This window comes from Theropithecus gelada, chromosome 20, assembly GCF_003255815.1.
Source record: "Theropithecus gelada isolate Dixy chromosome 20, Tgel_1.0, whole genome shotgun sequence".
Classification (NCBI taxonomy): domain Eukaryota; kingdom Metazoa; phylum Chordata; class Mammalia; order Primates; family Cercopithecidae; genus Theropithecus; species Theropithecus gelada.
This window is the reverse complement of record NC_037688.1, coordinates 53790522-53817091: the sequence shown is the minus strand read 5'-3', so window position 1 is coordinate 53817091 and position 26570 is coordinate 53790522. Positions and strand designations below refer to the sequence as shown.

General features: G+C 51.6%; 1 protein-coding gene across 2 annotated transcripts; it reads left to right on the top strand.

Moving 5' to 3' along the window:
• The first annotated feature begins 17107 nt into the window (after positions 1–17107).
• On the top strand, positions 17108–26283 carry ARMC5 (armadillo repeat containing 5). Of its 2 annotated transcripts, XM_025371217.1 has the most exons (8): positions 17108–17974; positions 18326–18448; positions 18927–19452; positions 21380–21487; positions 21589–22375; positions 23840–24336; positions 24964–25096; positions 25192–26283. In XM_025371217.1, the coding sequence occupies exons 1-8, from the start codon at positions 17870–17872 to the stop codon at positions 26000–26002; spliced, it is 3090 nt and encodes a 1029-aa protein (XP_025227002.1). In that variant the 5' UTR covers positions 17108–17869; the 3' UTR covers positions 26003–26283. The 2 variants fall into 2 exon arrangements, with proteins under 2 accessions (XP_025227002.1, XP_025227003.1); XM_025371218.1 differs by having other exon boundaries at positions 17108–18796.
• The last annotated feature ends 287 nt before the right edge of the window (positions 26284–26570 follow it).

Below are 26570 nucleotides of genomic sequence, written 5' to 3'. Positions count from 1 at the left end.
TGGGTCACTGGGCTGGGATTAGGGTAGGGCGAGTGAGGCACTGGCCTCTGGCACAGAATTTAAGGAGGCATCCCAAAATTTAGTAATCAAGATAAACAGACTGGGCGCGGTGGCTCACGCCTGTAATCTCAACACTTTGGGAAGCCAAGGCGGGAGGATTGCTTGAGGCCAGGAGTTAGAGATCAGCCTGGGGAACAAAGCGAGACTCCCATCTCTACAAACAAATTTAAAATTTAGCCGGGGTTGGTGGTGGGCGCCTGTGGTCCCAGCTACTCAGGATGCTTAAGTTGGAGGATCACTTGAGCCCAGGAGGTTGAAGCTACAGTGAGCTATGATGGCACCTCTGCACTCCAGCCTGGGCAACAGAGCAAGACCATGTCTCTAAAAAAAAAAAAAAAAAAAAAAAAAAAAAAAAAAAAACGCCAGACGCGGTGATTCACGCCTGTAATCCCAGCATTTTGGGAGGGCAAGGGTAGTGGATCACTTGAGGTCAAGAATTCGAGACCAGCCTGGCCAACATGGTGAAACTAAAAAAACAAAAATTACTCTACTAAAAATACAAAAGTTCGCCGGGTGTAGTGGCGCACACCTGTAATCCCAGTTACTTAGGAGACTGAGGCAGGAGAATCGCTTGAACCCAGGAGGTGAAGGTTGCATTGAGCCAAGATCATGCCACTGCACTCCAGCCTGGGTTAAAGAGTGAAACCCTGTCTCAAACAACAACAACAACAATAAAACAAAACAAAACAACCCCAAAGTATATTATACACACACCCTACTGAGTTTGATTCCTGTTCCACCAGTTAATAGCTGTGGGAGTTTGGGCAGTTTGGTGAGTCTAATCTCTGTATCTCAATTTCTTCATCTGTAACATGGCAATAATAACAGCACCTACCTACCTCATAAGGTTGCTGGGAAGATTCAAGGAGATAAGCCATGCGAAGAGCTTAGCACAATGTCTGGTTCATGGTAAGTGTTCAGTGAATGTTAGTCAGTTGGTAGCTATGGCAGCCATCTGCTGAGATAGTTCCCAGTGATCCTACTCCTGGTGTTCACACCCTTGTTAGTACCTTCCCACAGTGCACCAGGGTTGGTCTTTGTGACCTGTGGAATACTACAGAAGGAGTTTCTTTCTTTCTCTTCTCTTTCTTTTTTTTCTCTCTCTCTCTTTCTTTTTTTGTTTTTTGGTTTTTTTGTTTTTTGGGTTTTTTTTTGTTTTTGACAGAGCTCTATCACACAGGCTGTAGTACAGTGGTGTGATCTCAGCTCACTGCAACCTCCATCTCCTGGGTTCAAGCAATTCTTGTGCCTCAGCCTCCCAAGTAGTTGGGATTACACACACAGCCACCACACCTGGCTAATTTTTGTAATTTTAGTAGAGATGGGGTTTTGCTATGTTGGCCAGGCTGGTCTCGAACTCCTGACCTTAGGTGATCCACCCACCTCAGCCTCCCAAAGTGCTGGGATTGTGGGCATGAGCCACGGTACCTGACCAGAATTACTTATAATTAGGTTATAAAAGTCATGACAGTGAAAACTTCCCAACTTATTCTGAGTTCAGTATTACCCTACTGTCAAAATCAGACAAAGACATCACAAGAAAACTAGAGAATAATATCTCTTATGAATATAGACATAAAAGTCTTCAACAAAATACCAGAAAATAAAATTCAGAAATATATAAAAAGGATAACCAGGTGGGATTTATCCCAGGAATGCACAATTAGCTTAACCTATGAAAATCAATTAATACACTACATCAATATAATAAAGGGAAAACATTATTATTTCAATAGGTGTAAAAATCATTTGACAAAATTCAGCACCCTTCATCATAAAAATAGAAAACTAGGAATAGAAGGAAACTCAATTAATGTGATAAAGGTCATGTATGAAAAATCCCACTGCCAACATCATACTAACGGTGAGAGAATAAAAGCTTTTCCTCTAAGATCAGGAACAAAAAAGAGATGCCCACTTTTGCCACATCTATTCAGCCTTGTACTGGAAGCTCTCACCAGTTCTTGCCTTGAAGCTCTTGCCATCAGGCAAGGAAAAATAAAAAGTAAGTAAATCAGAAAAGAAGAAGTAAAACCATCTCCATTTACAGATGAGGTAATTTTATAGAAAATCCTGAAGAATCCATGAAAAAAAAAATCTTGGTAGAGCTAATAAACAAATTCTGCAAAGTTGTAGCAACAAAATCAATACACCGAAGTCAGTTGTGTTTCTACACTCTTGATATATTCTATATTCTGGTGTAGTCTATTTTCTGCTGCTATAACCACACCACAGATTTGGTAATTTATAAAGAAAGGAGATTTATTTGACTCACAGTTCTGCAGGCTTAGAGGTCCGACAGCATGGCACCAGCATCAAGGGTTATCCATGGCAGAAGGTGGAAGGGCATTGTATTAGTCTGTTTTCACACTGCTGTAAGAAACTACCTGAGACCGGGTAATTTATTAAAAAAAGAAAAGAAGAAGAAGAAGAAAGAAGAAGAAGAGGAGGAAGAAGAGGAGGAAGAAGAGGAGGAAGAGGAGGAAGAGGAAGAAGAAGAAGAAGAAGAAGGAGGAGGAGGAGGAGGAGGAGGAGGAGGAGGAGAAGGAGAAGGAGGAGAAGGAGAAGGAGAAGAAGAAGAAGAAGGAAGAAGAAGGAAGAAGAAGGAAGAAGAAAGGAAGGAAGAAGAAGAAGAGGAAGAGGAAGAGGAAGAAGAGGAAGAGGAAGAGGACGAGGAAGGAGAAGGAGAAGGAGAAGCAGAAGGAGAAGGAGAAGGAGAAGGAGAAGAAGAAGACAGGTGCGGTGGCTCACGCCTGTAGTCCCAGCACTTTTGGAGCCAAGGTGGGCAGATCACTTGAGGTAAAGAGTTCGAGACCAGCCCATCAACATGGTAAAACCCTGTCTCTACTAGAAATACAAAAAATTTAGCTGACCGTGGTGGCAGGCACCTGTAATCCCAGCTACTCAGGAGGCTGAGGCAGGATGATAGTTTGAACCTGGGAGGCAGAGGTTGCAGTGAGCTGAGACAGTGCCACTGCACTCCAGCCTGGGTGACAGATTGAAACTCGGTTTCAAAAAAAAGGAAAAAAAAGAGGTTTAATTGACTCACATGACTGGGGAGGCCTCAGGAAACTTACAATCATGGCAGAAGGCAAAAGGGAAGCAAGGCACGTCTTACATGGCAGCAGAAGAGAGAGAGCAAAGAGGAAGAGCCACACCAGATCTCCTGAGAATTCCATCACGAGAATAGCAAGGGGGAAGTCCATTCCCATGATTCAGTCACCTCCCACCAGGCCATTCCCCCAACATGTGGGGATTACAATTAGAGGCAAGATTTGGGTGGGGACATACAACCAAATCACATCAGGCATGCAATCATGTGAGATGTGAGACAGAGAGAAATGGCGCTGAATTTATCCTTGTATCAGGAGCCCACCCCTGTGATAACTAACTCATTCCCATGATAATGGCATTAATCCACTTATGAGGACAGACCTTTCATGACCTAATCACCTCATAAAGTCCCCATCTCTTAATATTGTTACAATGGCAATTAAATTTCAACATGAGTTGGAGGTGACGTTCAAACCATAGCACTCTCAATAAAAATTATACAATAGGCAGGGCGAGGTAGCTCACTCCTATAATCCCAGCACTTTGGGAAGCCCAGGTAGGCAGATCACCTGAGGCAAGGAGTTCGAGACCAGCCCGGCCAACATGGCAGAACACTGTCTCTACTAAAAATACAAAAATTAGCTGGGCATGGTGGCACACACCTCTAATCCCAGCTACTCGAGAGGCTGAGGCACGAGAATCCCTTGAACCCAGGAGGCAGAGGTTGCAGTGAGCTGCAATCGTGCCTCTGCACTCCAGCCTCAGCAACAGACGATCCCTATATCATAACATATATAAAAGTTAACACAAATTGGATCATAGACCTAAATGTTAGAACTCTTAGAATCTTTATAACTTTGAATTAAGCAATGCTTTCTTAGACATGACACCAAAAGCACAAGCAACAAAAGAAAAAAATACAGAAACTGAACACCATCAAAATTAAAACCTCTTGTGCTTCATATGACATTATTCTTTAATTTTTTTTTCTTTTTCTTTCCAAATACCCAGATTTCAAGGAGAGTCACAGGACATTATTAAGAAAAGGAGAAGATTAAAAAAACAGAAAAGAAAAGGAGAAGATAACCCACGGAGCAGCTGAAAATCTTTACTAATCATATATCTGGTAAGGGATTTGTACCTAGACTATATAAAGAGCTATTGCAACTCAATGACAAAAAAGACAAATAATCCAATTTAAAAATGGAATTAGGCTGGGCGTGGTGGCTCAACCCTGTAATCCCAGCACTTTGGGAGGCTGAGGTGGGCGGATCACCTGAGGTCAGGAGTTTTAGACCAGCCTGGACAACATGATGAAACCCCGTCTCTACTAAAAATACAAAAATTGGCTGGGCATGGTGGCATGTGCCTGTAATCCCAGCTACTCAGGAGGCTGAGACAGGAGAATCACTTGAACCCGGGAGGCGGAGGTTGCAGTGAGCCAAGATCTCGCCACTGCACTCCAGCCTAGGCGAGAGAGCAAGACTCAGTCTCAGAAAAAAAAAAAAAAAAGAAAGAGAGAAAGAAATTAATTAGTCAGATGTGGTGACCTGGCCTCTAGTCCCAGCTACTCAGAAGGCTGAGAATCACTTGAACCGTGGAGGTGGAGGCTGCAGTGAGCTGAAATTGTGCCACTGCACTCCTGGGCAACAGAGGAGTCCCTGTCTCAAGAAAAAGAAAGAAAAAGGAAAAAAATTAAATGGGCAAACGACTTGAATAGATAGTTCAAAGAAGTTATATAAATGGCCAATAATTACATGAAAAGATCCTCAACATCATTAGTCCCCAGATAAATGCAAATCAAAACTACAGTGAGGTGCCACATCATACATATTAGGATGGTGATAATAAAAAAGACAGGTAATCAGGCCAGTAGCGATGGCTCATGCCTGTAATCCCGTCACTTTGAGAGACCGAGGTGGGCAAATCACCTAAGCTCAGGAGTTTGAGACCAGCCTGGCCAACATGGTGAAACCTAGTCTCTACTAAAAACACAAAACATTAGCCGTGCATGGTGGCGGGTGCCTGTAGTCCCAGCTACTCAGGAGGCTGAGGCAGGAGAATCGCTTGGACCTGGCAGGTGAAGGCTGAAGTGAGCTGAGATCACACCACTGCACTCCAGCCTGGGCAACAGATGGAGACTCCATCTCAAATAATAATAATAATAATAATAATATTTAAAAATAATATTTTTAAAATGATAATATTTACAGGTGGTGGCTCACGCCTGTAATCCCAGCACTTTGGGAGGCCGAGGTGGGTGGATCAGCTGAGGTCAGGAGTTTGAGACCAGCCTGGTCAACTTGGTGAAACTCTATCTCTACTAAAAATATAAACATTTGCTGGGTGTGGTGACAGCTCACGCCTACAATCCCAGTTACTTGGGAGGCTGAGGCAGGAGAATCACTTGAACCTGGGAGGCATAGGTTGCAGTGAGCTGAGATCACGCCACTGCACTCCAGCCTGGGTGACAGAGTGAGACTCCGACTCAAAAAAAAAAAAAAAAAAAGACAGGTAATTAACAAGTTTTTATGAGAATGTGGAGAGATTGGAACCCTCACACATGGCTGGTTGGAATGTAAAATCGTACACTAACTTTGGAAAATAGTCTGGCAGTTCCTCAGATGTTTAAACATAGAGTTATATGATCCAGCAATTTCCCTTCTAGATATGTAACCAAGAGAAATAAAAGCATATTCCACAAAATACTTGTACATGAGTATTCATAGCAGCATTATTCATAGTAGCCCCAGAGTGGAAACAACCCAAATGTCTGTCAACTGATGATTGAAAAAACAAAAGTGGCATATCCATGTCTTAGTCTGTTTTGTGCTGCATCATGGAATACCTAAGGCTGGATAAATTATAAAGAATAGAAATATCTTTCTTTCCGTTCTAGAGGTTGGGAAGTCCAAGGTCAAGGGCCCTGCATCTGGTGAGGGCCTTCTTTCTGCCTCATCCCACAGCAGAAAGCAGAAGGGCAAGACAGTGCAAGAGAGGGGGTGGGGTGGGGGCAGAACTTATCCTTGATAACTAACCTACTCATGCAGTAATGCCATTAATCCATTCATTAGGGAAGGGCCCACATAACCTAATCGCTTCTTAAAGTTCCCACCTCTCAACAGTTGCATTGGGGGTTAAGTTTTCAACACATGAACTCTGGGGGGACATGTTCAAACCACAGTAATTCATAAAGTGAAACCGTATTATTCCTAATAAAAAGAAATGAGATGCTACGCTGTGGATGAACCTTGATAACGTTATGCTATGTGAAAGCAGCCAGACACAAAAGATCATGCACTGTATGATTCCATTTATATGACTTGTCCAGAATAGGTCATCTGTAAAGATAAGATGTAGAGTAGTGGTTGCCTAGGGTTGGGGGATAGGGGGTGTTATGGACTGCATGTTTGTATCGCTCCCAAATTTATACATTGAAGTTTAACCCCCAGTGTGACTGTATTTGAAGACAGGGCCTGGCTGGGCATGGTGCCTCACGCCTGTAATCCCAGCACTTTGGGAGGCCGAGGCAAGTAGATCACCTGAGGTCAGGAGTTCAAGACCAGCCTGGGCAACATGGTGAAATACCGTCTCTACTAAAAATTCCAAAAAATTAGCCGGGTGTGGTGGCAGACGTCTGTAATCCCAGCTACTTGGGAGGCTGAGGCAGGAGAATGGCTCGAACCCAGGAGACGGAGGTTGCAGTGAGCCGAGACCGCGCCATTGCACTGCAGCCTGGGCAAAAGGAATGAAACTCCCTCTCAAAAAAAAAAAAAAAGATAGGGCCTGTGAGAAGCTGACCTTAAATAAGGTCATCAAGACGAGGGACTTCCAAGAGGAGTGCTGGCGATTAAGAGAGCTGGGGCCAGGTGCGGTGGCTTACACCTGTAATCCAACACTTTGAGAGGCCAAAGTGGGAGGATCCCTTGAGCCTAGGAGTTCGAGACCAGCCTGGGCAACATAACAAGACCTCGCCTCTACTTGTAAATTCAATTAAAAAAAAAAAAAGGGAGAGAACTGCAAGGAGATTAAAAAAAAAAAAAAAAAAAAAGAAAGGGCCAAGGCTGGGTGCAGTGGCTCACACCTGTAATCCCAGCACTTTGGGAGGCCAACGGGGGCGGATCACAAGGTCAGGAGATCGAGACCATCCTGGCTAACACGGTGAAACTCTGTCTCTACTAAAAATACAAACAAACAAAAAACTAGCTGGGTGTGGTGGCATGTGCCTGTGGTCCCAGCTACTCAGGAGACTGAGGCAGGAGAATCACTTGAACCTGGGAGGTGGAAGTTGCAGTGAGCCGAGATCGTGCCACTGCTCTCCAGCCTAGGCGACACAGTGAGACTCCATCTCAAAAAAAAAAAAGAGAGAGAGAGAAAAAGGGCCAAATAATTCAGTTCTAAGCTTTGGAATTTCTTTTTTGTTGTTCTTTTTTATTTTGAGGGGAAAATGTTGAAGCAATTTAAAAGTGTACCGTAGAGAATAAATACAGCTATATTGTTACTAAAAAAAAAATCTAAAAACCAAAAACCCGAAACCCAAGAACAAAACCTTCCCAGGGTGCTGACAAAGCCCCAAATCTCCAGGCTGCAAACATTCTCCCAGCTGCTCATTTGTGAGGATCCAGTGACGTGTGTCCACTGCTGGGAAGCGAGGGCATCTGCTGGTGTGGAGCAGCCATGCTGAGGGTGCGGCGAAGCGTGTGATGGACACAGTTCTCTGCGCTCTGCCCTGTGCTCTCTCTGATGTCTTCCACACCCCCACCTCTTCACCCTCCCCGGGGCTTTCTTCTCTACCCATCTAGGGACTACAGCCCAGAAAAATGCTGCCACACCACACATTGCATTTAGTTGTCACAACTCTCTAGTCTCCGTTATTCCAGAGCATCACCTCAACCATTTCTTGATTCTGATTACCTTAAAACTGTTTGTTACACACCTGTAGTACCAGCACTTTGGGAAACTGAAGTGGGAGGACTGCTTGAGCCCAGGAGTTCGGGGCGATCCTGGACAACGTAGCAAAACCCCTGTCTCAACAAAAAAATTTAAAAATTAGCTGGGTGTGGTGGCATGTGCCTGTAGTCCCAGCTACTTGGGAGGCTGACACAGGAGGATCACCTGAGCCCAGGAGGTCGAGGCTGCAGTGGGCTGTGGTCGCACCACTGCACCCTAGTCTGGGTGAGAGAGTGAGACCCTATCTCAAAAAACCATAAAAACCTTTTTGTTATTGAGATGGCACTGCTCCAAGGCCTTCCAGAGCTAGGGAACATATGGACATTTACACACATCTGCGTGCACATACACATATACACACCCATACTAATTTCTATGTCTATCTAAACACTTTCTGAAAATCCTGAGTCTACTCCTATACCTCCAGTTCCAATTCGACACACAAGCGCCACCCACATTCTCTCCCTTTCCTAATCTGTGTCTCGGTTTTCTTTGACACTGAGAAGCCTGACTGTCGTTATCTTTCATATGTGTACTTATTTGACCAATAGCTGGTGGAAGCAGTTTCTTATCTCTCTTGCCATCTCCTTCCCATGGCTGATGCCCTCCTAATCCTATCAGGTTCTGCCACGGGGAGCCAGGCCACCCTCTCGTGTGGACACCCTCCCCCCGCCTGCTGGAGCTCTGATGCGCGCTCTGGCCTCCTGCGTCTCACTCCCCACATCCAGCAGATGCCTCTTTGGCTCTGCCTGCCTCTAGAGGCTGTAAGACAGCATTGTTCAGGAAAAGGAGGAAAGGGAATGGGTGTAGGAAAGGAAGAGCAGATCTCCTTTGAAGAATTCTCTTTAAAAAATATATATATATATAAAAATATAATAAAAATAAAATATATATTAGAGACAGGGTCTCACTCTGTTGCCCAGGCTGGGGTGCAGTGGCACAATCCTAGCTCACTGCAGTCTCAAACTCCTGGGCTCAAGCTGTCCTCCTGCCTCAGCCTCCTGAATAGCTGGAACTACAGTGAACATCACCACACCTGGCTAGTTTTTTAATTTTTTCTAGAGATGGGATTTGCTATGTTGCTCAGGCTAGTCTCGAACTCCTGGGCTCAAACCGTCCTCCCACTTCAGCATCTCAAAGTGCTGGGATTATAGGTGTGAGCCACCACCTTTTTTTTTTCTAATTTACTATAATATTTCTAGTAAACCATTGGCTTAGAAACCAGATTGACTAATTCATTCATTTACCCTTTCATGATACAAAATTTTTTAACTGAGTGAGGTCTTTCTTGAGAATTGAGGGCATGAGCTTTGGTGCATGGACTTGGAAATCTCTGCTTCCTGAACTCCTAGGGGCTCCCTTTACTTCATTCACTCCCGGAGCTCAGCAAGGTTCTGAATCAGGGAGGTTGGCCAGCCTGGGAGAGGTCACCCACGCCAGGAGGTCTCAGTACCTCTCTTTTTATCCTATCACTTGGGAATCCTCTAGGATCTGTCTCAGGGAGTCTCTGGTTAACCCTGAGACATGAGTGGTGCGGTTGAGACTCCTGGGGTCCAGGAGAGGAGGAGTCTGGGATTCTCTGCTGACAGGATTCCTGGAATCCCAATCCTGGCTCCTTCCAGCCAATCCTAGCAGGAAACACAGGGAGCCTGGGAGCCTCTGGGTCCGAATTTTTGCCCAGATGATGACCGGAGTGGGGTTGGGGTTGCTTCTCCTTCATGATGAATGAAAGTTCTCCATTCTCAAGTTATTCATGAGGGCATGGCCCCAGATGGAGCTGCTGTCTCCTCTCCACCCCCTTCCAACTCTGAGTGGCTACAGCACAAGAGCCCAAGCACGCCTGGGGTGGAGGGAGGTGAGAGGCAGCATGTCCATGATCTGGGATAGCGTGTGTGGGGAAGCAGTGGAAGGAGAGAGGAAGGGAGACCCCATGGGCACTTCCCAGGCACCAGAGACCCATTCCCAAGAATCAGAGAGAGCCATTCCCAGGCAGCAGAGACCTATCTCAGAGGTCCTCACACCCCTGAGATTAAATCAGCTAGGAGGTAGGGTGGAGAGGGGAGTGTCCTATCAGGTCCGAGGAGGTTGTCAACTTCCTGGACTTCTTGCTAAGGACTCCTCTTCCCACCCTTCATGGTAGCTGAGGTCAGGGAATCTGTGGGGACAAGACTTTCTTTTAAACGCTAATCTGCTGACTAACCCTGAGTCTGGGAATGCCTCCAAAATGTCAAGCTGATGGTTTTTTTTGGTTGTTGTTTGTTTGTTTGTTTTTTGAAACAGAGTTTCACTCTTTCTTTCAGACTGGGGTGCAGTGGCACGATCTTGGCTCACTGAAACCTCCGCCTCCTGGATTCAAGCAATTCTCCTGCCTCAACCTCCCAAGTAGCTGGGATTACAGGCACGTGCCACCATGCCTGGCTAATTTTTATATTTTTGGTAGAGACAGGGTTTCTCCACGTTGGGCAGGCTGGTCTCGAACTCCTGACGTCAGGTGATCTGCCCACCTCCGCCTCCCAAAGTGCTAGGATTCCAGGCGTGAGCCACCACGCCCAGCCCTCATGGGTTACGCTTTATGTAGAAAGACCTCTTCACTGTAAGTTTCCTCCAAAACAACCCTTGTGCTATTCCAGAAATCAGATGCTGTGACACTCACAACTACCTAGACATTCCTTCCAGGGCATGCATATTTTTTCCCCACGATATAAGTCCTGGGTCTGGGGCAGGACTTATATAAGTCCATATCCCAGAGGATATAAGTCCTCTGCAGTGCAGAGACCTCCATTTCGCAGGTAGACCACGCTTCTGCCTGTAAGTTTCCCTAATAAATCACCCAATACCGGCAAACTGGATTGTCTGCCTCCTTCTTTGGTTTCTTGACTCCATCAGCATTTGGAGTCACTTTACATGACTCTTTCTCAGAACTGAATCCTTGACCTCCTTTTTGCAGGTCTTGGATCTGCCAGCCATCCCCTTCCGAAATGGACCCTGGTCTCTGTCCCTGGCTAGGGATTCACCTGCGCCCATGGCTGAATAGCCCTGGGGCCTTCAGCCCTGCAGCTGTGCTGGGGTAGAAGGTAGGCAGGGCTGCCCTGAGCCAGCCTCCCCTCCTCAGCCCTTCCTGGGACAGCTTCCCCCTCTTCCTCTACTCCTTTGGGAAAGGGACCCAGATCCCAGGAAAGAGAAGCTGCCAATCACCTCGGCAGTGCGGGGCCCTTTCTCGTGGCTCTCTATGCTTGCCCCTTGTGGGATGTGGGGGACTTAGGAGGGACAGTGCAGACAACAGTCTCTGTCCTCCTGGAGAATGCCTATGGGGATGTCCAGGGAAGGGACGGAGGGAGGGAATCTGGCCTAGGACGGGGGACACTCCTCCAGCATCCCAAGTACCCCTCCAAAACTGCCTGCCTCACCACAGCTGAGCTTCCGGGTGGGTGGGCTCCAGTGGCCACGTCCACCCCACAGCACCAGCCTCTGTGTGTCTCACCAGGCTCAGAGCCAGGAACCTGGGACCCGGGACTGGGTGAGCTCAGAGACGTAACTGTGACTGTACTGGAGTCAGTCTTATGCCCAGAGCTAAGCAGGAGCAGGGCCAGCCCAGAGGAGACGATGCTACCTCCTCCTGTCTGGCGTTTAGAGTACCTCTATACTGGCTTGCTTCCTACAGTCGCTCCGGGAGGAATGTCTGCCAGGGACCCTGACCTCTGACCCATGTATGCAAGGGTCTGCCTTGCCTAGCTGAGCCTGTGCACTCTGTCTCTGCCTCCCTTCAGATAGGGAAAGGAGCTTCAAAGGAGGGAGTGATGTCATAGCAGGGAGTGGAGGTGGGGTGGCAGGGGCTCAGGGAAGGAGGTCAGGTATTTCATAGAGGAATTCTGGGGGAGAAGAAGGAAAATGGCAGAGTAGGGAACAGGGAGAGGTGAAGGAAAGGGGAAAAGTGGCTTCACTGCATGGAAAAGTCCTTCTCACCCACAGTGGGGTGGGATGGAGACCGTAACCTCAAGTGCTTTTCTGCAGGGGACAGGCAAGTAACACATATGAAATGTACTGAGTCAGGGATGCAAGAGGGAGTGTCCCTGTCCCCATGTCCAGGACAGCCACTACTCGACAAATTGCTCCCATAAAGATCCAATGTTCCAGCATCTTTTTTTTTTTTGAGACGGAGTTTTGCTCTATCGCCCAGGCTGGAGTGCAGTGGCCAGATCTCAGCTCACTACAAGCTCTGCCTCCCGGGTTCACGCCATTCTCCTGCCTCAGCCTCCCAAGTAGCTGGGAATACAGGCGCCCGCCACCTTGCCCGGCTAGTTTTTTTTTTTTTTTTTTTTTTGTACTTTTTAGTAGAGACGGGGTTTCACCATATTAACCAGGATGGTCTCGATCTCCTGACCTCGTGATCCGCCCGTCTCGGCCTCCCAAAGTGCTGGGATTACAGGCTCGAGCCACCGCGCCCGGCCTGTTCCAGCATCTTTTGATACAAATAATAAAGCAGGCTGGGCGTGCTGACTGACGCTTGTAATACTACCACTTTGGGAAGCTGTGGCGGGTTGGGGAGGGAAGGGCCAGGGCAGGGGATCTTTTTTTTTTTTTTTTTTTTTTTTTCTGAGATGAAGTCCTGCTCTGTCACCCAGGCTGGAGTGCAGTGGCAGGATCTCCGCTCACTGCAAGCTCTGCCTCCTGGGTTTACACCATTCTCCTGCCTCAGCCTCCTGAGTAGCTGGGACTACAGGCACCCACCACCACGCCCAGCTAATTTTTTCTATTTTTAGTAGAGACAGGATTTCACCGTGTTAGCCAGGATGCTCTCAATCTCCTGACCTCGTGATCTGCCCACCTTGGCCTCCCAAAGTGCTGGGATTACAGGCGTGAGCCACCGCGCCCGGCCGGCAGGGGATCATTTGAGCCCAGGAGTTCAAGACCAGCCTGCAACGTGGCGAGATCCTGTCTCAAATAAAAAAAAATGAGTAAACAACAAACCAAACCCCAGAAATCGACTGTGATGTGAAATCTCCTTATTTAAACGTTGGCTCTTTAAAAAAATAAAAAGACCAGGTTAGGTGACTCACACCTGTAATCCCAGAATTTTGGGAGGCCAAGACTAGAGGAACACTTGAACTCAGGAGTTCAAGATCAGCCTGGGCAATCTTGTGAGACCCCGTCTCTACAAAACATTTTTTAAGAATCAAAAAAGTTAGCCAGATGTGGTGGTGTATGCCTGTAGTCCCGGCTCCTCAGGAGGTTAAGGTGGGAGGATCACTTGAGCCCAGGAGATTGAGGCTACAGTGAGCCACGATTGCACCACTGCACTCCAGCCTGGATGACAGAGTGAGATTCTGTCTCAAAAATAAAAATAAATAAATAAACGGGCGTGGTAGCTCACACCTGTAATTCCAGCACTTTGGGAGGCTGAGGCAGGGGGATCACTTGAGCCTAGAAGTTTCAGACCAGCTTGGGCAACACAATGGAACCTCAAAAAGTAAAAATCTTGGCTTGTTTGAAAACACACACACACACACACACACACACACACACACAGCCAAAACTAATGTGTTTCGCATCTCGGGTTTGGACACTGGGTCACAAGCTTGGACAGTGAAGCTGCTTCTAAACCCAGCACAGGGTACAGTGCATGCAGGACATGGGATATACTCCTGTTAGATTAAGCCCGTCCCTCTGCTTCTGAAGTCTGGCCTGCCTCCCTGTTCTGGTCAGAACCTGTTGTATGCAATTGGAGAGGAGAGGGGTTCCAGGAATACCTGCTCTAATGTGAGAAATTAGTTTACAGGTCTCTGAATCCTCCTTCCATCGCTACTCTACCCATACCTAAGCAGTTACGAATTTTGCAGAGGTCTACAACACTTCACACTTACTCAAGGCGACTCTGAGGAAACTGAGGCTTAAAGGCCACTAGTAAGCAGTGTAAAAAGGACCTGATCATGACAATTATTCATTGAGTGCCTACTATGCGTGTGCTGGGCTCAGGCCCTTCACTCAAACCCTGGCTTGTACTCCCTGAAGGGCCCTGGGTGAGGAAGATGTCAAGAACCCTGTATCTCATCACTGACCCTCTGCCAGGGGCATGTGCTGCTCCCAGCCTGAGCTGAGTGCTGTTCATTACATGTCATCTCCATGAAGCCTCCCGCATTTGCCCCAGGAAAGGCCCCTTCGCCACCCCGGCGTCATTCACTCTGTGCTGTTGCTGATCCTGAGCATGTTTCCTTCAAGGGGCAACAAGCTACCCAAGGACTAAGGCTGCTACCTTCATTTCTGTAACCTCAGTGGGGAGCTCTCATGTGAGCTGCATGATGCTTGCTAACAGAGCTCTAGGCAGGAGGGAGAGGGAAACTGAGGTCTGCTGAGTCATCCCTGGCCCAGCTGCTTTGTGCATGTGCGGTGTTCCCATGGCATCTTTACCACAACCTCCATCCCTGTTTTACGGATGAAGAAACAGGCTCAGAAGAGGAAGACGTGTCTAAGGTCACACAAGCCTTGACACCATGAGCTAGAAGCTGAGGGCGAGGTCACTTCACATCCCTTCCCTTTAGCTTCTACTCTATGTGGGTAGCATCCTAGACACAGAAGGCCTGATAAAAGATGGCAAAATTGCCAGGCGTGGTGGCTGATGCCTGTTATCCTAGCACTTTTGGGGGCTGAGGCGGGTGGATCACTTGAGGTCAGGAGTTTGAGACCAGCCTGGCCAACATGGTGAAACCCTCCACTAAAAATACAAACACTGGCTGGCGTTGTGGCGCATGCCTGTAGTCCCAGCTACTCGAGAAGCTGAGGTAGGAGAATTGCTTTAACCCAGGAGGCGGAGGTTGCAGTGAACTGAGATCATGCCATTCCAGCCCAGGCAACAGAGTGAGACTCTGTCTCAAAAAAAAAAAAAAAGATGGTAAAATTTGGGGGCAGCAGACCAGATGCCTGGATTGATGGTAGGACTGTCCTACAGGGGTGGGCATTAGGTCCTTGAAACAGACAACTCCCTCCCCTAGCAGGGAAGGGAAGGGCCTTACAGCTTGGTCTCTGCTCTGAGCACAGGTAGGTGCCTGGGAAGCCTCCCCCCGGCTCCCACATACAGTAAGGACCAGCCCCACAGGGTTGGTGGGTTTTTCTCCCCGTGTGCGGAGAACAAGAGATCATAGAAATAAAGACACAAGACAAAGAGATAAAAGACAAGACAGCTGGGCCCAGGGGACCCCACTACCACCAAGACGCGGAGACCAGTAGTCTTGGTGGTAGTGGTCCCGAATGCCAGGCTGCACTGTTACTTACTGGATACAAGACAAGGCGGCAGGGTAAGGAGTGTGAGCCATCTCCAATGATAGGTAAGGTCACGTGGGTCACATGCCCACTGGACAGGAGGCCTTTCCCTGTTCAGCAGCCAAGGCGGGAAGAGAGGGTGGGGGAGAGAGAGAGAGAGACAGAGAAAGAAAGACAGCTTATGCCATTATTTCTGCGTATCAGAGAATTTTAGTACTTTCACTAATTTTGCTACTGCTATCTAGAGGGCAGAGCCAGCTGTACAGGATGGAACATGAAAGTGGACCAGGAGCATGACCATTGAAGCAAAGCATCACAGGGAGATGGTTACGCCTCCAAGTAACTGCAGGGGGGCCTAATGTCAGGCCCTCCACGAGAGGTGGTGGAGTCGAGTCTTTTCTAAACTCCCCAGGGAAAGGGAGACTCCCTTTCCCGGTCTGCTAGGTAGCAGGTGCTTTTCCTTGACACTGACGCTAGGGCTAGACCACGGTCTGCTTGACAACGGGCGTCCTCCCAGACGCTGGCGTTACCGCTAGACCAAGGAGCCCTCTAGTGGCCCTGTCCGGGCACGACAGAGGGCTCGCACTCCTGTCTTCTGGTCACTTCTCATCATGCCCTTCAGCTCCTAGCTCTGTATGCCTGGCTTTCCCTAGGTTATGATTGTAGAGCAAGCATTATTATAATATTGGAATAAAGAGTAATTGCTACAACTAATGATTGATATTCACATATAATCACATCTATGATTTATATCTAATATAACTATTCCTATTTTATATATTTTCTTTATTATACTGAACAGCTTGTGCCCTCGGTCTCTTGCCTTGGCACCTGGGTGGCTTGCCGCCCACACATACACAACGTTTTACCAGTAGAAATGTATGTTTGGGCAATGCCCAGGCAAAAGGGCCACATTCAGTCCCCAGTGTCCAAGCACAAGTGACTCTTCACCACTCTTCCCTCTCTTGACAGAGTGGCAGGAAAGGAGCCCGGGGAACTTGGAAGGGAAGGGGACAAGGAAGGGGAAGGGGCCTCTTGCCCCTGCCCAGAAATGCAACAAAGCATCTCCTGAACTCAACATACAGGTCTGTTCTGGGGGTCCCACCACCATAGTATCACCCATAACGATAGTTGTCACGTGCTGAGAGGACTTTTGAAGGGCTCACACACCCAGGGCTCACACAATGGTCCCAAGTTCAAATTCTCTGGCCCGTCTGCCAGAACACAAGCTCCCTCATGGTTCCCTCTGGAGGTTAGGAATGCCCTGCCCCGGCACTCCTCACGGGGCTTGCCTGATTTCTGGTCCCACTCCTCTGGGAAGAGGTACCTGTTGTTCTAGGTGTGATTAACCCCATCACTCCCTAGGCTGTGAAGCAACTGCATCAGCTACTGCCATATCTGCAGGCAGCTGGGTCCATGATGGACCCACGCTGGGTCCAAAACTCTCTCCTGCCATCCCAAAAGTCTCCCTTCAGCTGGTCGACGTTCTGCCTTTGTAACTTCAAAGAACAAACCTAAGCCTTCTTAGCTGGGTGGGCTCTTTGAAGGCAGTGATCACAGACAGCTCTAGTGTTCAGATTCTTCCAGACTCGGGCTCCTTTCTTTAAAAAAAAAAATTTATTATTTTTTTGAGAGTCTCTGTTGCCCAGGCTGGAGTGCAGTGGCACGATCTTCGCTCACTGCAGCCTCCACTTCCCAGGGTTCAAGTGAGTCTCCTGCCTCACCCTCCCGAGTAGCTGGGATTACACGCGAGAGCCAACACGCCTGGCTTGTTTTTTTTATTTAGTAGAGACAGGGTTTCAATATGTTGGCCAGGCTAGTCTCGAACCCCTGGCCTCCAGTGATCCGCCAGCCTTGGCCTCCCAAAGTGCTGGGATTATAGGCATGAGCCACCACGCCCAGCCCAGACTGGGGTTCCTTGACTCGGCAAAGGTTGGGCAAAAAGATGTGGAGACCCCCCCACTCCGCCCCAACCAAATCCCATCATTAGCTCTAAAATCAACAGCCCTAGGGGAGCAGAAGGGGGTCTGCTTAGAGACCTGGTTCCTTCCATTTCCTTGAGGTCCGAACCAGAGTCAGAGCTGAAGTTTCAGCTAAAACTGAAGCCAGGGCTACAGGCAGAGGCTGCCGCCCTGGTGCGTCCGCCCGTGCTGGCCCAGGTTGAAGCTTCCGGCTAAGGCCTTGCCACACTGCAGGCAGATGCAGGGCTTCTCGCCGCTGTGGGCTGCGTACTGGACGAGGCAGGTGGGAGCTCTGGCGGAAGCTCTGGCCACACTCATCACCAAGCATCAGGTTTCCGGACTTTGTGACTGTGCTGGTGCCGCAGCAGATTCCAACTGTGCACAAAACTCTTACTACAAACAAGGCATTTAGAGGCCTTCTCACCCATGCGGATCGCAGGTGCTTCAACAGGTTGGAGTTAAGCCTGAGGCTCTTTCCGCAGTCCCTTCAGCGGTAAGGCTTTTAGCGGTGTGTAGGCGCTGGTGCTGGATCAAGTTTGAGGTGACGCTGAAAGTCTTACCACACAAGGCACAGGTGTAGGGCTGAAGCGATGGTCACACTCTGGGCAGGAGTATGGCTTTTGACCTGTGTGTACCCAGTGGTGCTTAACCAGATCAGAGCCACATCGGAAGCTTCTGCCATACCCCGGACAACGGTAAGGCTTGTCACCAGCGTGGCTGCCTTGGCGGTGAATGAAGCCGGGGAGGTAGGCTGTGGTCAGCCCACACTTCCGGCACTCGCAGGTTTTGGGGCTTGTAGACGGTTGCTCTTGGCAAAGGCTTCTTCCTCCCCAGGGCCAGAGCCTGACGATTTTCCAGGCGGGCAGCTGCCCCTGCCACACCAGGAAGGGCCCTCAGGCGGAGCCACCTCGCAATCCAGGGGTGACCTGGGGGCTCCCCGCGATGCTAACGTTCCGCTCCCCCGCCGCCCCGCCCCGTCCGGATTCTCCCTTGTCTCTTCTGGCACAGCCGACTGCACTGCGGGTGAAGAACTCCCTGTTTCCTAGACGCCAGCTCCTGAGCTCAGGACCACGTCCAGAGCGGAGGACACTCGGGATACCGGGGTCCAGCTCCGGAAACGGAAAATTCCAAAAGCCCGTCACCCTAGGAAGAGGCAGCGAACGTTCTCGGTAGGTTTAACCCTCTTCTTTAACCCGCGTCTGCGGCGCGGTCAGGACCTCGCACTTTCGGCCCGGCTTGGGGTTCTCGGAGTCGGTCCCGGGGCCGGGCCGCACCACCGCTGGGGGGCAGCGAAGCGAGCCTAGAGGAGGAAAGGCGGTCCCCGCCGAGTGCACGCCGGGGGCGGAGCACGGCACGAAGGCTCCGTGGTCGGACGTCTGGGCTGTCCGGAGGCCCCGGCCCACCTGGAGGGCCTTGGAAGAGTTTCCCGCGCATCCCGAGGTAGGCGTGCGAAGCTCGGCGCGGACCACACCTCCCGCATGCACTACCGGCGCGTCCCAGGTTGCGCAGCGATAAGGGTACCGCCGCACCTTCTTGCAAGGACAGACTTCCGGGGTCGAGAACTACAACTTCCGACTTGCATCGCTGCGACGGCGCTATTTAAACAGCGTCAGCGAGGCGGTGCCCGGCGACTCCCCTGTCTTCCAGTTCCGCTCCCTGGGATCAGCGGCGAGAAGCGGGGCGGAGTCTGAGGCCCGAGCCAAGATGGCGGCTGCGAAGCCAACCCTCACGGACTCGCTCTCGTTTTGCCTCGCGCAGCTCGCGGCGGCGGCCGGGGAGGGTCTGGGTGGGGAAAAGGACCCAGCTACCAACGAGACACCCCTGGGCCGCGCGCTCCTAGCCCTCCGCACGCGCCACATCAAGGCAGCGGGGGGAATCGAGCGCTTCCGGGCACGCGGCGGGCTCCGCCTCCTACTCGCGCTGCTACGGCGAGCGGCTGCAGCGGGTTCCGCCCCGTCCCAGGCAGGCCCCGGCTCCGCCCCCTCGGCCGCGTCAGCAGCTTCTAGCCCCGCCCCCGCATCGGGCCCCGCCCCCTCTGTGCCGTCGTCTACGCCTTCACCGCCAGTGCGCCTGCGCAAGACGCTGGACTTGGCGCTTAGCATCCTAGCTGATTGCTGTACGGAAGGGGCGTGCCGGGCCGAAGTGCGCAGACTCGGAGGCATACTCCCTTTGGGTAAGTGCTCCGCCTCCGTTTCCTAGAAAGATTGGGTTTGCAATTCGCTCGCTGTCTGGGCCGGGAGTTTGGAGTTCTTTGTGTCATATCCCGGAATAACGTGCTTTGTGATGGCGCACCGCTCCTGTTTCTCAAGCTGTTGTGCCCCGTGACGTCACTGCTGTCTCTTTAGATGAGAGAGAGCCCTCCCAGACCAGATAATTACAGCCATTATCTAGGAATTGGTTGTTGAGGACTTCTTTCGAAGCTAGACTAGCGGAGGCCAAAGGGTTATTTGGTGACTTTTCCAGATGATTCTTATTCTCCAGTTATGATGTTCATAGCAGATATTCAGTGCCCACTGTGTGTCCGGCCCTGTGCAAGGTTCTGAAGTCCCACTGTTGAGCTGGAAGGTGTAGTGGTTCAGAAAGGGAGTTCTGCAAAAGTCACCTAACCCCTCTGAGGCTAGGATTCCTTGTAAAATGGGACAGTGATAGCTACCTCAGAAAATCAAAGTGGGGAGAAAACGAAGTACAAATATAGTACGAATATACAAATATTCTAAGCATGGGGACTTCAGGTTATTAAAAACTAGCATAAGCTGGGTGCAGTGGTACACGCCTGTAGTTCCAGCTACTTGAGAGGCTGAGGGGGAAGGATCCCTTGAGCCTGGGAAGTAGAGGCTGCAGCGAACAATGACTGTGCCTGTGAATAGGAACTGCATTCCAGCCTGGGCAACATAACAAGACCTCATATCTTAGAAAACTAAACAAACCAGTAGTCACTTAGGAAGCAGGAAAAAATAAATAAAAATAATTAAAACCAGCACAGTAAGAACAAATCCTAGCAAAACATAAGCTTTTCTGTTTACCAGCTAAATTGGTGCCTCCTAGTGGCAGTGTGTGAAAGCAGTTTACATGTCACTACCTGCCTTCCACAAAATTAAGCTAGTTTTGATGACATCTTTACTTTTTGGATAAAGGGAAGCATTAATGTATTTAAAATTTACATAAAATGCATCTGGACCATCTATGTTTGATAAGAGCCTTGCTTATTAAATAACCCCCATCACTCAGCTACTATTTTTCATTTTAAATGTCTTCTGAATCTATCTGCTTCTCTCTCTCCCTACTTCCGTTGTGTGCCCAGAGACTGTTACCTCTGTGCTGTGTGATGCTGGTAGCTGGGTTGGTTCAAGCTATTGTCTTTTCATGCTTGGGCTATTATGATAGCCTTTTGACTCCTCCCTTCCTATTCTTTCCCCCATAATGCATTCTCCCTATGGATGCCAGATTGTATCATGTCACTCCCCTTCATAAAACCCTTGTGTGGCCCCCAGTGCCTTCACATTCAAGTCCTGATCCCTCGGCCTGACATTTGAAGCCTTTCACAGACACTGCATCTTACCTCTGGGCCTTTGGAAAGGCTACTTCCAAACCTGAAATGCCTTCTCACTCCCCCATCCACTGTGCTTCTGGCAAATACCTTCCTGTGTACCCCTCCAGACCCAGCTCGAGTGTTAGCCTCTTCCTTTTATTTATTAATTTTTTTTGAGATGGAGTCTTGCTCTGTCGTCTGGGCTGGAGTGCAGTGACACGATCTCAGCTTACTGCAACCTCTGCCTCCTGGGTTCAAGCAGTTCTCCTGCTACAGCCTCCCAGGTAGCTGGGATTACAGACGCGCACCACCACACCTAGATAATTTTTGTATTTTTAGTAGAGATGGGATTTGGCCCCGTTGGCCAGGCTGTTCTCGAACTCCTGACCTCAAGTGACCCACCCACCTTGGTCCCCCAAAGTGCTAGGATTATAAGCTTGAGCCACTGTGCCCTGCTGAGCATTAGCCTCTTTTGAAAGCCTTCCCAGCCCTCTCAGGCCACATTCTCGAGGTGACTGATGAGAGAGACAGTAAGGGGTAGAACCCTCACAAGCCCAAACTCTCCTTGCAGTGACCATTCTTCAGTGCATGAAGACAGACAGCATCCAGAACCGAACGGCCCGTGCCCTGGGGAACTTAGCCATGGAACCTGAGAGCTGTGGGGACATCCACTGTGCTGGTGAGAGGCTGTGAGGGTGGGATCTGCTAGGGCTTGGAGTGGAAGAAAGGCTTGAGTGTCTGTCCTTGTTCACCCTCTGTGCTCCTCTTTCCTGCCCTCAGGTGCTGTTCCCCTGCTTGTGGAGAGCCTGACAGCCTGCCAGGACTCTCAGTGCCTGCAGAGCGTGGTGCGTGCCCTCCGCAACCTGGCAGACTCACCCCAGCACCGCCTGGCCCTGGCACAGCAGGGAGCAGTGCGCCCTCTGGCCGAGCTCCTAGCCACTGCCCCAGATGCTGCACTGACCTCAGCCCTCGTCCGTGCCCTCCTGGAACTCAGCCGAGGCTGCTCCCGGGCCTGTGCTGAGCAGCTAAGTCTGGGTGGGGGACTGGGCCCACTCGTCAGCCTGGCATCCCACCCCAAGCGGGTAGTACGCGAGGGAACCATTCTGATCCTCGCCAACCTGTGTGCCCAGGGCCTGATTCGGCCTGCACTGGGCAATGCTGGTGGGGTGGAGGTGCTGGTAGATGAGCTTCGGCAGCGCCGGGGTCCTAATGGAGCTAGTCCAGCCTCCCAGCAGCCCCTGGTGCGGGCTGTGTGCCTCCTGTGTCGTGAGGCCATCAACCGGGCCCGGCTGCGGGATGCTGGTGGCTTGGATCTACTGATAGGCCTGCTGCGGGACCCTCGTGCCAGCGCATGGCACCCTCGTATTGTGGCTGCCCTTGTGGGCTTTCTGTATGACACTGGGGCCCTGGGCCGGCTCCAAGCTCTGGGACTTGTGCCTCTCCTGGCTGGGCAGCTGTGTGGTGAGGCTGGCGAGGAGGAAGAAGAGGGAAGAGAAGCTGCTTCCTGGGACTTCCCTGAGGAGAGGACCCCTGAGCGGGCACAGGCTGGAAGCTTCCGGAGCCTCAGGTGAGTCCCTGCCTCAGGGCTTGGGAGGGTGAGCAGTGTGGTGGCGTGGGGTTTGTGTCTGTCTTGGTCCTCTTCACTACCTCCACCCCCATTCTGTCTGAATAAGACTTTTATTACCCAGACTCCTGATTCCCACACAGCCACCTGCCAGTTCCTGTCTAACACACTCTACTCCCCTGGGTCTACCTTTTTTTTTTTTGAGACAGGGTCTCACTGTCATCCAGGCTGGAATGCAGTGGTGCCATCTCCACTCACTGCAACTTCCGCCTCCTGGGTTCAAGCAGTTCTCCTGCTTCAGCCTCACGAATAGCTGGGATTACAGGTGCTGGCCACTATGCCCAGCTAATTTTTGTATTTTTAATAGAGACAGGGTTTCACCGTGTTGGTCAGGCTGGTCTCGAACTCCTGACCTCAGGTGATCCACCCGCCTCGGCCTCCCACAGTGCTGGGATTATGGGTGTGATCCTTTGCACTGGCTGGATCTACCTTTTAACCTTGGTTCCACCCCAGCACCTTTGAACTTTGGGCCCCAGACAGGTTCACTGGGAGGTGGGATATACGCAGATTAAGATGATGGACTCTGGAGTCCAAGTTCTTACTCTCTTACTGTCACTCATGAGCTGAAGCGTCACAGGAAAGCAGAGGAACTCTTTTTATTTTTTTGAAACATTAGAGTTGGGGATCTCGCTTTGTTGCCCAGGCTGGTCTTGAACTCTTGGCTTACAGTGATCCTCCCAGCTCAGCCTCCCAAAGTGTAGGGATTACAGGTGTGAGTCACCATGCCCAGCCCCCAGCGCTTCCTATTTCCTTTTTATTTTCTCCATGACCCCTGTACTCTACACTGGTCCCACACTAACATAACTTATGGTACTCTCACTTCTTGTCTGCTTCTTCTCACTGGAACATAAACTCCAGGAGGACAGGCACTTTGTTCAGTGCTTCTACCCAGCATCTAAAGAACAGTTTGGCACATGACAGGCATCAGTAATTGCTGAATGAGGTTTTAGTCCTATCCCCTCTCACTTCCATTTATCCCCTTTCTCCACCCTCCTCTCCCCTGGCTTTTCCTCCCTCCAAGACAGCTTTTAGCTCATGCAGTGGCTCACACCTGTGATCCCAGCGCCTTGGGAGGCCAAGGCAGGAGGATCGCTTGAGCACAGGAGTTTGAGACCAGCCTGGGCAATATAGCAAGACCCATCTCTACAAAACATTTAAAAAATTAGCTGAGTGTGGGGGCACACACATGTAGTGCCAGCTACTTGGGAGGCTGAGGTGGGAGGATCGCTTGAGCTCAAGAGTTCAAGGCTGCAGTGAGCCAGGATCCCACAACTTCATTCCAGCCTGGGCTACAGAGGGAGACCACGTTTCTTTAAAAAAAAAAAAAAAAAGACCGCTTAGGTCTCTTGGACTCTGCCCCTTCACCTTGGCACTGGGTTCAGTCTCCTTCCTTTCTTCCCTCCACAGGTCGTGGCTGATCTCCGAGGGCTATGCCGCGGGCCCTGATGACATCTCCCCCGACTGGTCTCCTGAGCAGTGTCCTCCACCGGAGCCTGTGGAGCCGGCCAGCCCGGTCCTCACCCCGACCTCGCTGCGGGCACCGCGCACCCAGCGCACTCCAAGCCGCAGCCCCGCCGCCGCCATCGAGGAGCCTTGGGGACGCGAAGGGCCAGCCCTGCTGCTGCTTTCACGCTTTTCCCAGGCCCCTGACCCAAGCGGGGCACTTGTGACCGGCCCGGCCCTGTACGGCCTGCTGACCTATGTGACCGGCGCACCGGGCCCGCCCAGCCCACGTGCACTGCGCATCCTGTCGCGCCTCACCTGCAACCCTGCCTGCCTCGAGGCCTTTGTGCGCAGCTATGGCGCAGCGCTGCTGCGGGCCTGGCTGGTGCTGGGGGTGGCGCCCGACGATTGGCCGGCACCACGTGCCCGGCCCACTCTCCACAGCCGCCACCGAGAGCTGGGTAAGTTCCCACACCCACCCGTCTCCTTGCCCCCGTGCGAGTCTCCGTCCTCCCCCATGGCTTCCAGGGGCTCAGAACTTCACCTTTCCACTCACCCGTCCTCCCCAGCCCATCCTCCAGACAGCCTGTCACCAGAGTGGGGTGGGGAGCAGGACGTTCTGGTCCCTCCATGGGCCTACAGGCAGAATTCTGCTGTGTCGTCTGCCCAAGCCCTGGGGCCTAGATACCCTAAGTCCAGATGCAGCCCCACGCCCAGGATCCAGGCCGGTCTGTGGTTCTTTCTTGGCTCTGCCATTGGTTCAGCGCTGTCCTGACTGCTCCCCACCGGCACCCTGACCTGTGAACCCCACCGGTGTGAACCCCGCCCTCACCACCACCCCCAGCACTGCCAGGAACTGCCGTGTCTGCTGTGCCCTGACCACAGGCTGCTTCAGGGGCCCAGACTTACACCCTGACCGTCCCACCTTCTGTCCTGGTCCTGGACCTCAGGTTCCCAGTGTCCCAAGCCCAGCACTGCCTCTTCAGTGCCCTGATTTCTCACCCAGAGGTTTTACCCTCCTTCATCTCATGGGCCCAGAGTCCTGTCTCAGACCCCAGCTCCCAGCCTGACAAGCTTTCCACTTGCAGGGGAGAGGCTACTGCAGAACCTGACGGTTCAGGCTGAGTCGCCCTTCGGGGTCGGCGCCCTCACACACCTCTTACTCTCCGGGAGCCCTGAGGACCGCGTGGCCTGCGCGCTGACCCTGCCCTTCATCTGCCGGTGAGTGGGAAGTGGGTGCCTTGCGGGGCTGGGGAGGAGTGCTGTGTTTCCCAGGCCCGTTTCTCACCTTCTGAAAGGCCCTCTCTTCCCTGTAGGAAGCCGTCTCTGTGGCGCCGGCTGCTCCTGGAGCAGGGTGGCCTCCGGCTCCTCCTCGCGGCGCTGACCCGGCCGGCCCCACACCCGCTCTTCCTCTTCTTTGCCGCGGACTCCCTTTCCTGCCTCCAAGACCTGGTGTCTCCCACCATGAGCCCAGCCGTCCCACAGGCAGTCCCCATGGACCTAGACTCACCGTCCCCTTGCCTCTATGAACCTCTGCTGGGCCCAGCCCCTGTCCCAGCTCCCGACCTGCACTTCCTGCTGGACTCAGGCCTCCAGCTCCCTGCCCAGCGAGCAGCCTCAGCCACCGCCTCCCCTTTCTTCCGGGCCCTGCTGTCAGGCAGCTTTGCAGAAGCCCAGATGGACCTGGTGCCCCTGCGAGGCCTGTCACCTGGCGCAGCCTGGCCTATCCTGCATCATTTGCATGGTTGTCGGGGCTGTGGGGCTGCCCTGGGGCCCGTGCCCCCTCCAGGCCAGCCTCTGCTGGGCTCAGAGGCCGAGGAGGCACTGGAGGCTGCTGGCCGTTTCCTACTGCCTGGGCTGGAGGAGGAGCTGGAAGAGGCCGTGGGCCGCATCCACCTAGGACCCCAGGGTGGCCCAGAGTCAGTGGGTGAGGTGTTTCGCCTGGGCCGGCCCCGGCTGGCTGCCCACTGTGCCCGCTGGACACTGGGGCCAGAGCAGTGCCCGAGGAAGCGGGGTCTGGCCCTGGTGGGGCTTGTGGAGGCAGCAGGTGAAGAGGCAGGGCCCCTGACAGAGGCTTTACTGGCCGTGGTGATGGGGATCGAGTTGGGGGCAAGGGTCCCTGCCTAGACTGTTGAAGTCCCCTGGGAAGGGGACCCAAGGATGAATTGGCTGTGAAGGAGCCTCCCTGAGACTGGCAAGGGAGGAGGCTGAGCAGAAGGAGTCGTCATAGAGGAGCGGTGAGAACATGGAGCCGGACCCCAGGATGACGACGATCTGAAGACCCGGGAGTGAGAAGCCAAGTCCAGGGTCTGGGCGTGGGGCCCAGAGAAGCAGAACAGCCCAGGGCCCCAGGTGCCTGGCCTGGCCCAGACCTCTGGAGTTGAGATTAAACACTTTGGAGTTGGATACCCGTGTCGTGTGGTGTGTCTGCTTCTGTTTCTTCACCCACCAAGCAGGGTCTGTTTCAGGTCTTTGTGTCTGGACACAGACCACCCTTGCATGTGACAGTTTAATAAGTATTGGGACAGGGTTGAGTTCCCAGGCTGCTGCTTAGGATGTGGTTTTGGGCCCCAGGGGAAGCCTGCTTCCTGCTGTCAGGGCCTCACTGCTCTGACACAGCAACCCAACTGGACACGCAGACCTTGCTCGGGGCTGAAAGGGTTGTGCTGAGGGAATGCTGTTAGTCTGATGATGT

Excerpts from the sequence above, each read along its gene's own strand:
- ARMC5 (XM_025371217.1), top strand. The coding sequence starts at position 17,870 with ATGGTCACACTCTGGGCAGGAGTATGGCTTTTGACCTGTGTGTACCCA. Across the intron at positions 18,449-18,926 it reads AGAGGCAGCGAACGTTCTCG|TTCCGCTCCCTGGGATCAGC; the intron begins GTAGGTTTAACC and ends CCTGTCTTCCAG. Across the intron at positions 25,097-25,191 it reads ACCCTGCCCTTCATCTGCCG|GAAGCCGTCTCTGTGGCGCC; the intron begins GTGAGTGGGAAG and ends TCTTCCCTGTAG.